Below are 9,765 nucleotides of genomic sequence, written 5' to 3' on the forward strand. Positions count from 1 at the left end.
CTACAAAATCAAGTAGAAATTTAGCGGGTAGGCAGCTCATATGTTTTGGTTTAGAGACTCCATGATCAACTAGCCACATCAGTCTCTGCAGGTTAGACATCCTGGTAACTCCACTGGCCCTGCTTATTATAATAACAATGCTCACTTTCCTCTGGAAATTCAAAGCTGGTACTTGATTTCTGCAGCCCTAGGGTCTGCACAATCCATTTAAATAAGAAAATCCTCTACAACTGTTGCTCTCCTACCAGCCACTCCCACCTGGGGCTGTTTAGAGGTGCTGGTACTTCTACTCCCAAAAAATTAGTCAAGGCCTGGGTTTTCTGGGGTGTCACCTTCTGGGTAATAATAAAAATGCCATGTCCAGTACATTCTGGTAAGTTATTAAATTAACTTTATTTAGAAAGCCACTGGAAACTCCTAACGTGTTTTCAACAGTGGCGTAGGATGATGAGATTTGTCTTAAGAATACTCCTGCTGTTTGGTGGAGGATGTAGTGGAAGAGGCAAGGCAGTAGTGAGAGGTACAAGTAGGAATCTGAAACACTGACCCTCCAGTGAGCCTTCAAAACATAGAGACAGCCCTGGCCTGATAGCTCAGTTGGTTGGAGCATCATCTTGATATGCCAAGGTTGCAGGTTCAATCTCCAGTCAGGGCACATAAGGGAGACAACCAATAAATGCATAAATAAGTAGAAGACAACAAATCTCTCTCTCTCTCTCTTTCTCTCTCTCTCTCCCTCCCCTCTCTCTCTGTCTAAAATCAACCAATACATAAAAATTTAAAAACACAAACAAAAAAATGTGGAGGTAGCAGCCAAGTCCTGAAAATTATAGGACAGGTAGATATCAAAAGCTGAGAGTCAGGGAGCTACACCAAACCCTTGGGGAGGCCTGGTGAGTGGTACATGAGGGCACATGGCTGGGGGGGGGGGGAAGGTTTATTGTTTTATATAGGTTTGGTCTTCCTCATGACCCTGCTGGTCAAGGCTAAGCCACAGAGCAAGAGCCAGATGGTTTGGAGGAGAGTAAGTCAAAGATTCCATTCTCAGGAAGAGCTTGCTGACAGCATGGCTTTGTGGGGTGGGGAGGGGTCGGTGATATTGACTGTAAAGCTCTGAATCTCAGCACCTGGCTTTGCGGTAAGCTGTGGCCTGCAGGAATAGGCTGGACTATCTTGCTTGCACCATGTTCAATGGGAGAAGAATGGGGATAGTCAAAACTGGGAACATCTGCTAGGGAGGATGCTGCATGGTGGCTCTCCACATGTCTCTTTGCAAAGCCAGGAACAGCCTGTTATGTAGTCTCTGCACATTCACCCAAAACCTTTGAGCTGCATCATTAGCCCTTTGTGTAGAGAAAGAAAGTAAACCACGAGTTGGTGGCCTGGTTCCTCCTGTAACTGCAGGGACCACGCTGCAGCCAAGGTGCTGATGCACCACTGATTTCTCTTCAAGAAAGGACTTTTTTTTTTTTTTTTTTTTTTACACAGAGACAGAGAGAGAGTCAGAGAGAGGGATAGATAGGGACAGACAGACAGGAACGGAGAGAGATGAGAAGCATTAATCATCAGTTTTTCATTGCAACACCCTAGTTGTTCATTGATTGCTTTCTCATATGTGCCTTGACCATGGGGCTACAGCAGACTGAGTAACCCCTTGCTTGAGCCAGTGACCTTGGGTCCAAGCCAGTGAGCTTCGCTCAAACCAGATGAGCCTGCGCTCAAGCTGGCGACCTCAGGGTCTCAAACCTGGGTCCTCCGCATCCCAGTCCGACACTCTATCCACTGCGCCACCGCCTGGTCAGGCAAGAAAGGACTTGCTGTTCAGCTGCAAGGACTGTGGTTCAACTGACAGCCTGGTCCCTTCAGGCTTGGCCTCAGCTTTCCAGCTGGACTCATACTCTTCGAGTGGCTTCTGGCCACCTATTGGGCAGGTAGACAAGGGCCTTACTGTTCCCCCCAATGCTGCACTGCTGTGTCCACATGGCTGTAGAGCCCTTGCCAGGCCTATGCCACTATCTATGGCCCCTCCCCTTTCCCAATGCATGTCCCTTCCTCCTTTCCCGGAGTTTACTCCATAATAAACGTTTTACATGCCTCTCTCCGTTCCAGCCTCTGCTCCCAGACAACTGAACCTATCAAAGGAGGATCCTTAAATACCTAGTTGTTTCAAGGATTAATAACAAAATGATATACATTAAATACCTCGTCTCAGCTTAACTGCGTCCCCTGGGCTTAGTGGGCTGATTTTCTATTTGCACCTTTGAAATCCACTTTCCACCTTTACCCACCCTGCTCTGGGCCCCTGGACAGCACCAGCAAGCAGAGACCAGAAGGCAAGATGAGAGTGAGGTCAGCTTATTTCTTTCTGGCTCCTTCCCTGCCAGGTTGCTACGGATTGGCAGCCTCCTTCTCCTAAGGCTACAGCTCCTGAGACAGCGCCCTTCCTCTTGGTCCTCAGGCTGTAGAGCGGCCTCACCAGGGCCCAGCCACACCATCCTTCTCATTTCCCTTAACTGTGCCTCAACCGTGGAAAATAGGCCCTTTACTAAAAGCTCCTCCACTTTTCCATTCGAGCGTGTTCTGTGTCCTCCTGACTCAATCAGCGAGGAGATTTTCACCTGCTGCAAGTAAGAGAAATGGCTGAAGTGTTCCAGGCATCACATCATCAGGCTCAGACACAAGTAAGTTCAGAGGAGGCCAAGACGAACAGCTTTTCCTGTGTCCTCTTTGTAAGAACAAAGAAAACTTTGCCAACTGCCTGCCATCCCAATACTACTCCCCTTTCCTGTTGTTGGGAGGAATGGATCACACGCTACCTTAGCTTTGGGTTCCCAGGAAACAGAGCCAAAGGTGTGTTTGGGTCATTTACTGGGATGTGCAATTCTAGAACTCATGAGTGAGGATAAAGGAGCAAAGCAGAGAAGCTGGGAGTAATGATTTTGAGTTGGCCGCCACTACCAGTGACCAATGGCTCTATCCCATGGGACCACTGAGAAGTAATATGAGAAGTGCCCTGAGGAACAAAGGGAAAAGCATCTTTCTGTGGCTTCATCCCTCATTGGTAAAAGGTTCCCCTAAGGAGTACTAACTCGCCCTGCACCTGTAAGTTGCTCACATATGAACATTTCGTGGGTTCCCACATTCTAAGTTGTGATGGCAATGGAGAGGACCCAGGACAAAGGGTAAAAGGCACATGGTGCAGGCCTGAGACACAGCACTGTGCCTGAGTATCACAGAACTCAATGGAGGACTGTGTAGAGTGGGTCATTGAACAATAGATGGAATATAAACTAGAAAAGAACAACAGGATTTGAAGATGTGTATGTGGGCATCCATTAGACATGGGCATTTCTAAAACAGTCACTGGCAAGGGAAATGAGATTGCTGTGATTAGTTTAAATTAATCATCTGTAGTGAAATGGATGCTGAGGATTCCATCTGAACACTTCCTCAAAGAGGACATCCTAACTCTCCTCTCTAAAGGATCCCAGTCACTCCCATCCCCTCATTGGTTCCCTTGGTGACCCTTAAGACAAGGAGTAATCAGCTTGTGTGGTTGACACTGTGGCTCCGTGGTCACCCTTCCAGCCCCCATCTAGCATGCAAAGGTTGGGAAGCTAAAGCCTACCTTGCTGCACTCACTGTTGTGGTTTAAATTCCTCTATCCAGGCAGAGTGCAGATGATGGCAGGGGTGGCATAATTCTGGAGCTGTGCTTTCATAAACACCTAAATCCTTGCACGATTAAGTTACCTGGACTTGTCTGGCTCTAAATCTTAAATAGGACATCTTCTTTATTTATTAACTTGCTTGTTATTACCTACCTCTCCCACTTTAGTGTAAGCTACTTGATGTCCAGCACTTGTTTTTATTCCCTATATCTACAGAGCCAAGCACAGTGCCTGGTAGATAGCAGGGGCTCAAGAATGACTTGTTGGAAGGATGGCTGGCTGGCTGGATGAATGGATGGCTGAATGGATGGATATGAGGAAACTATGTCAGGTGGATGAGGAGGAAATAGTGGGCCATGAGGCTCATTTTCCAAACATGTCAACTCTGGAATGGCCCTGGTCTAAGTCCTTACAACTCACTCTCACTCCCTAGACAAGCTCATCCAGTGTCATCAATTTAACTTAATGTCTCCAGGCATGACCTCTCTCTTGAACTTCTAACTCATATCCAACTACTACACATTTCCACTCAGGTGTTGATAGGCATCTCAAATGTCACATATCCAAAACAGAACTCTTCATTTCTCCTCTAAATCTCCGCCTCCCACAGACTTCCCTATCTCAGTAAGTGACAACTCCATTCTTTCAGTTGCTTGGGCCCAAAACTTGGGAATTATCTCTGGTGCCTTTTTCTCTCATACATTTCTCATCCAATTCTTCAGCAGATCCTCTGGTCTCCACATAATGTATAGAAACCCACCATTTCTCTCTAGCCCCACCTCCCATCATCTTTCAATTGGATAATTGCAATAGTTTTCTATTCTGGATGTTTCTGGTGGCCTGTGTCACATTTCCCTCAGCCACCTCTTACTTCAGCTCCAGGAGCAGCAGGTGGTTGTGGGTAAGCTCTTGTGCCAATCATGTCTTGCCACAAGTGTGCATTTTGTGTCTGTTTGCCTTCTGCTCTGGATTTCAATGCTGCCAGAGGCCTCTGAGCTCTAGCACAACATTCACTGGTGCTGACAGCCTCTTGCCTCTCTTGTAAGCTACCCATTGAATCTTGATGCGATCCGATCAAAGCCTGCTCCACCCAGGCACCCAGATGTGCCAACTTAACACCCCAGGGGCAACCTTCAACCACTGGAGAATAGGGTAACTGAGGAAATGATTCTGAGGAATAGTCTGTGCTCTTTAAGGAGCCTGGTAAACTCAAGCTTCTGCTGCCCACAGCAGGAACACTGACAATGAACCTTTATGTTAACTTTTCTCCTTTGCTGTCTCATTGCCCCTGCTCCCTCATGCCTGCTCTTTGTGTCATCTCTCAGAAAAGCCATGTGGACATAAGTCTTTGTCTCAGCATCTGTTTTTAAAGGAACCCAAGCTAAAGTATATTTTTCAATTAGTTTTTATTGTTGTCAGGAAGCAGACTGATCTTAAACATGTGATCATATACCTCCTCAGCTGAAAACCCTCCAGTGACTCCCATTTCCCCTAGAGGAAAAGCCGAAGTCCTTACAATGACTGACAATGCCTGACAGAACCCACCCTTCCTCTCTGATGTCATCTCTTGTTAATTTTTTCTTTGCTCTCCTATAGCCACACTGGTTTATCGTCAGAGACACCCAGCATACTCCTACCTCAGGGCCTATGCACTGGCTATATCTGTTGCCTAGAATACTCTTCCTCCAGATATTTCCAAACATGCTCTTCACTTCCTTCAGGATTCTTCTCAAAATACCTCTCAGGGCCTGACCTGTTGTGGCGCAGTGGATAAAACACCGACCTGGGATGCTGAGGTTGGCGGTTCTAAACCCTGGGCTTGCCCGGTTAAAGCACATATGGAAGTTGATGCTTCCTGCTCCCTCCCCCCACCTTGCTTTCTCTCTCTCTCTAAATGAATAAATAAAGTCTTAAAAACAATTAAAACAAAATAAAACACTTCTCAAAGAGGCCTTTCCATGTAAAATAGCAACCTCCACCTCCTGGCTATTCCCTGGGCCCTCACTCTGCTTTAAGTTTTTTATAGCATTGATCACCAACATTATAACTTGTCTTTTTCTTCTTTTTTAAAGAAAATTATTTATTGTTTTTAAAGAGAAAGGAAAAAGAGAGAGAAAGCGTAACACGGGAACATCAATCTGTTACTGTATGTGCCCTGACTGTAGATCGAACCTGCAACTTTTGCATATCCAGATGTTGCTCTAACGAACCAAGCGATTCAGCCATCTAGCCAGGGCCATAATTTGTCTTTTTCATATTTTGGCATGTTTTCTGTCTCCTCTTCAGTTTGAATGTAATCTCCATGAGGATGGGCCCTACAGGACTTTATTGGGTTGTTGTTTTTTTCACTACAGAACCTAGAACAGTGTTTGGCAAGTAGTAAGTGCTAAATGAATATTTGTCAGATGAAGCAAATAAATAAAGAAGATTGAAGAAATGTGTGGAGATCTGACCGTGGTTACCTTGAACCCCAGCTCCTGACTGGCAGTGACAACTCTTGGCTGTGAGGGATCCTGGAGGAGAGCCACTGGATGCCTCTGCAGAGAATTCACTCCATGCTTTGCCCTCTAAGGCTGCTCCTGGTTGATGATCTCTGAAATTTGTCTCAAGGAATTCCAGGTAAGAACCCCAAGGAACTCAGAGCATTTAGAAAAATAAAACTGCTGTGAGTTTAGTCCATGCTGATCTTGTGCAGACAGGAGTTTATCCCCTCCTGGTCCTTGAGATTCTGGCCATCATCAGCATGGAGCACCCTAAGTCACCTTTGAGAGCCAAAGACTCAGCAGCCAGCATCTTCTCGGCTTCCAAAGGACACTGGCAGTCTCACCAGCAAGACTGCTGGAATCCATGGGGGTTCTAGGAAGGGGCTCCGGATGCATGCAGGCCTGTGGGGCAAGCGTGCTGTAATCCAAGCCTTCCATTCCCAAGCTCTGCGAACAGTCATACTGTCCACTCCAGATGGCTCAGACACCTTGACCTGGGGTTAGGGGGACAGGCCCAGCTCTGTCTTTCCTCCAGTGGGAGGCAGCCCATTGGCCTTTGCAGACACCTCACATGAGGCGAGTAGCACCGGTGTGAGCACAGGAGACCCAGCCCTGAGCCAGTGGGAAGGAAGCCCCTCCCTGCTGGGATTGCCTGACTCGTTCCCTCAGGATGCTCCAGGGACGCTGGCTCTGCAGACAGTCAGAAGTGGGAGCTGCATCGCGGGACTGAAGAGGTTAATGTTCATCTGCCTCTGAATGTTAATGTATCTAGGTGATGTCAGTGGGAACCGGGAAGGAGGGAGTGGGAAGAGCAGTGGGACTTGAAGGCAGCAGAGGCTGCCAGGCTGCCCAGGAAGACCCCCTTCCGGAGGGCAGGGCTTGTGCCCCAGGACAGGGCGGGCACGCGCTGGAGGCTGCCGCAGCCTGCGTGGGCGGGCGGGCCAGCAGGCGACAGGCACTGGCAGGATGGACCTGGACGCCTTGCAGCTGCCCACTGGTCCTAACGCCAGCAACACCTCGGATGGCCCGGATAACCTTACCTCGGCAGGTGAGTGGGTTGAGGGGTGTTGGAGTGGAGCCTCCTTCCTCAGCGCTGGGGGTGGTAAATGGGAAGATTTCACCTCTGAGCCAAACTGCCTGGGAAAGTTTATTACAGTTCTTGGAGGACAAGATCTGCAGTCTGCTTTGCTTCGAGGGGAAGGAGAGAAGGGGGTGGGGCAGGCAGGGGCAGGAGGGGCTGGAGTAAAGGCAAGTTCTGAAGTGGCAAGGGATGGTGGCCAGTGGAGGTGAAGGCTTGCTAATGAGTTCCAAATACGCTTTGCAGGAAAAATTGCAGGCTGGAAAAGCTAGCAAGAGAAGCTGGAGGATAGAATGTGGGGAGGCAACTGGGGGCTCCCTCATTCACCAACCCTCTTGGTTTTTTACTCCAACTACTTACAGTTCAGGGATTTGAACCATCCTGACTGCCCCCCTCACTCTGGAAAAGGCTGTGAGAAGGGGTAATTCACAGGGATTAACTTTCCTGATGACTGAAGCTGCCTGACATTTCCAGAGCGGAGATGCCTTGGAATTCTAGCTTTGAGGGAGAAGGGAAAGAAGGAAAAAGAGGAAAGGTTTGTGTGAAGAAAATTCTCAAGTGGCTGAGCTGCAACACACAGCTTCAGTTTCTGCTCCCTGGGAAGCCCAGGCTCAGAAGCCGTAGGGCCAAGGAAATCCTGATAAGAACATAGAAGAGGGGTGGGCTGCGGGCCTGACTGGCAGAAGCTTTCACAAGACAGTTGCCCACAGAGACGTCCAGGAATCAGTGCACAGCTCCAACCAGCAATTTCCAAAATGAAATGATCAGAGCTGCAAATAGGAAAAGAGAAAGTACATGCACGCGCCCACGTGCACACACATACACACACACACACACACACACACACACACACACTTTCATGTCCTTCTGGCTATTTAAATGCGGTTTTCTGGTGAAGCCCACAGACTAATTCTCTGCAGACAGCTGTGCTTGTTGACTCTGTGTCTTTGGAAACAATGCAATAGGCAATGGACTGGGTCCTTTGACTAACAAGTGGTACATTAGAACCCAGTGGGATTGACCAGGGAACTGGTGGAGGAGGGCAAGGGGACAGGCTTGGCTAGCAGCAGTGTGGGGAGGGAGAATGGTAGGAAAGAATTCCGGATGAATGGTGGACCCTTTCTGGAATGGCAGGGAGGATGAAGAGGTAAACTGAAGTGTCACTGGAGGCCAAGAGTGCCAGTAGGATGTCAGCCGTTTAAGAGCAGAGTCCATGTCTAGTGATTAACACTTGCCCCTTTGGTCCCCAGGGCCGCCTCCTCGCTCAGGGAGTGTCTCCTACATCAACATCATCATGCCTTCAGTGTTTGGCACCATCTGCCTCTTGGGTATCGTGGGGAACTCCACAGTCATCTTCGCAGTGGTAAAGAAGTCCAAGCTGCACTGGTGCAGCAATGTCCCAGACATCTTCATCATCAACCTCTCAGTAGTGGACCTCCTCTTCCTTCTGGGCATGCCCTTCATGATCCACCAGCTCATGGGCAATGGTGTCTGGCACTTTGGAGAGACCATGTGCACCCTCATCACAGCCATGGACGCCAACAGTCAGTTCACCAGCACCTACATTCTGACTGCCATGGCTATAGACCGCTACCTGGCCACTGTCCACCCCATCTCCTCCACCAAGTTCCGGAAGCCTTCTGTGGCCACCTTGGTGATCTGCCTCCTGTGGGCCCTCTCCTTTATCAGCATCACCCCCGTGTGGCTCTACGCCAGGCTCATCCCCTTCCAGGGGGGCACCGTGGGCTGTGGCATCCGCCTACCCAACCCGGACACTGACCTCTACTGGTTCACCTTGTATCAGTTTTTCTTGGCCTTTGCCTTGCCCTTTGTGGTCATCACGGCCGCATATGTGAGGATCCTGCAGCGCATGACGTCCTCCGTGGCTCCTGCCTCTCAACGCAGCATCCGGCTGCGGACAAAGAGGGTGACCCGCACGGCCATTGCCATCTGTCTTGTCTTCTTTGTGTGCTGGGCGCCCTACTACGTGCTACAGCTGACCCAGCTGTCCATCAGTCGCCCGACGCTCACCTTTGTCTACCTTTACAATGCGGCCATCAGCTTGGGCTATGCCAACAGCTGCCTCAACCCCTTTGTGTACATCGTGCTCTGCGAGACTTTCCGCAAACGCTTAGTCCTGTCGGTGAAGCCTGCGGCCCAGGGACAGCTTCGGGCTGTTAGCAATGATGAGGAGAGGACAGAAAGCAAGGGCACCTGACACTTCCCCTGCCACCCTGGGCACCACCAAGTCAGGACACCACAACAGACCATGGGGAGAGATGTTGATAAAAACCCAAGACCGGTTGGCTCAGTGGTAGAGCATCGGCCTGGTGTGAAGTCCCAGGTTCGATTCCCAGCTAGGGCACACAGGAGAAGCGCCCATCTGCTTCTCCACCCCTCCCCCTCTCCTTCCTCTCTGTCTCTCTCTTCCCCTCCCGCAGCGAAGCTCCATTGGAGCAAAGATGGCCCGGGCGCTGGGGATGGCTCCCTGGCCTCTGCTCCAGGCGCTAGAGTGGCTCTGGTCACAACAGAGC

The 9,765-nt window shown here is 49.5% G+C and overlaps 1 protein-coding gene across 1 annotated transcript; it reads left to right on the forward strand.

Moving 5' to 3' along the window:
* Window positions 1–7,104: 7,104 nt before the first annotated feature.
* MCHR1 (melanin concentrating hormone receptor 1) lies at window positions 7,105–9,469 on the forward strand. The gene is made up of 2 exons (XM_066361274.1): window positions 7,105–7,201; window positions 8,482–9,469. Exons 1-2 carry the CDS (start codon window positions 7,120–7,122, stop codon window positions 9,447–9,449), a joined length of 1,050 nt encoding a protein of 349 aa, XP_066217371.1. The 5' UTR covers window positions 7,105–7,119; the 3' UTR covers window positions 9,450–9,469.
* The last annotated feature ends 296 nt before the right edge of the window (window positions 9,470–9,765 follow it).

The sequence above is a fragment of the Saccopteryx leptura genome, chromosome 1, assembly GCF_036850995.1.
Source record: "Saccopteryx leptura isolate mSacLep1 chromosome 1, mSacLep1_pri_phased_curated, whole genome shotgun sequence".
In the NCBI taxonomy this organism is placed as follows: domain Eukaryota; kingdom Metazoa; phylum Chordata; class Mammalia; order Chiroptera; family Emballonuridae; genus Saccopteryx; species Saccopteryx leptura.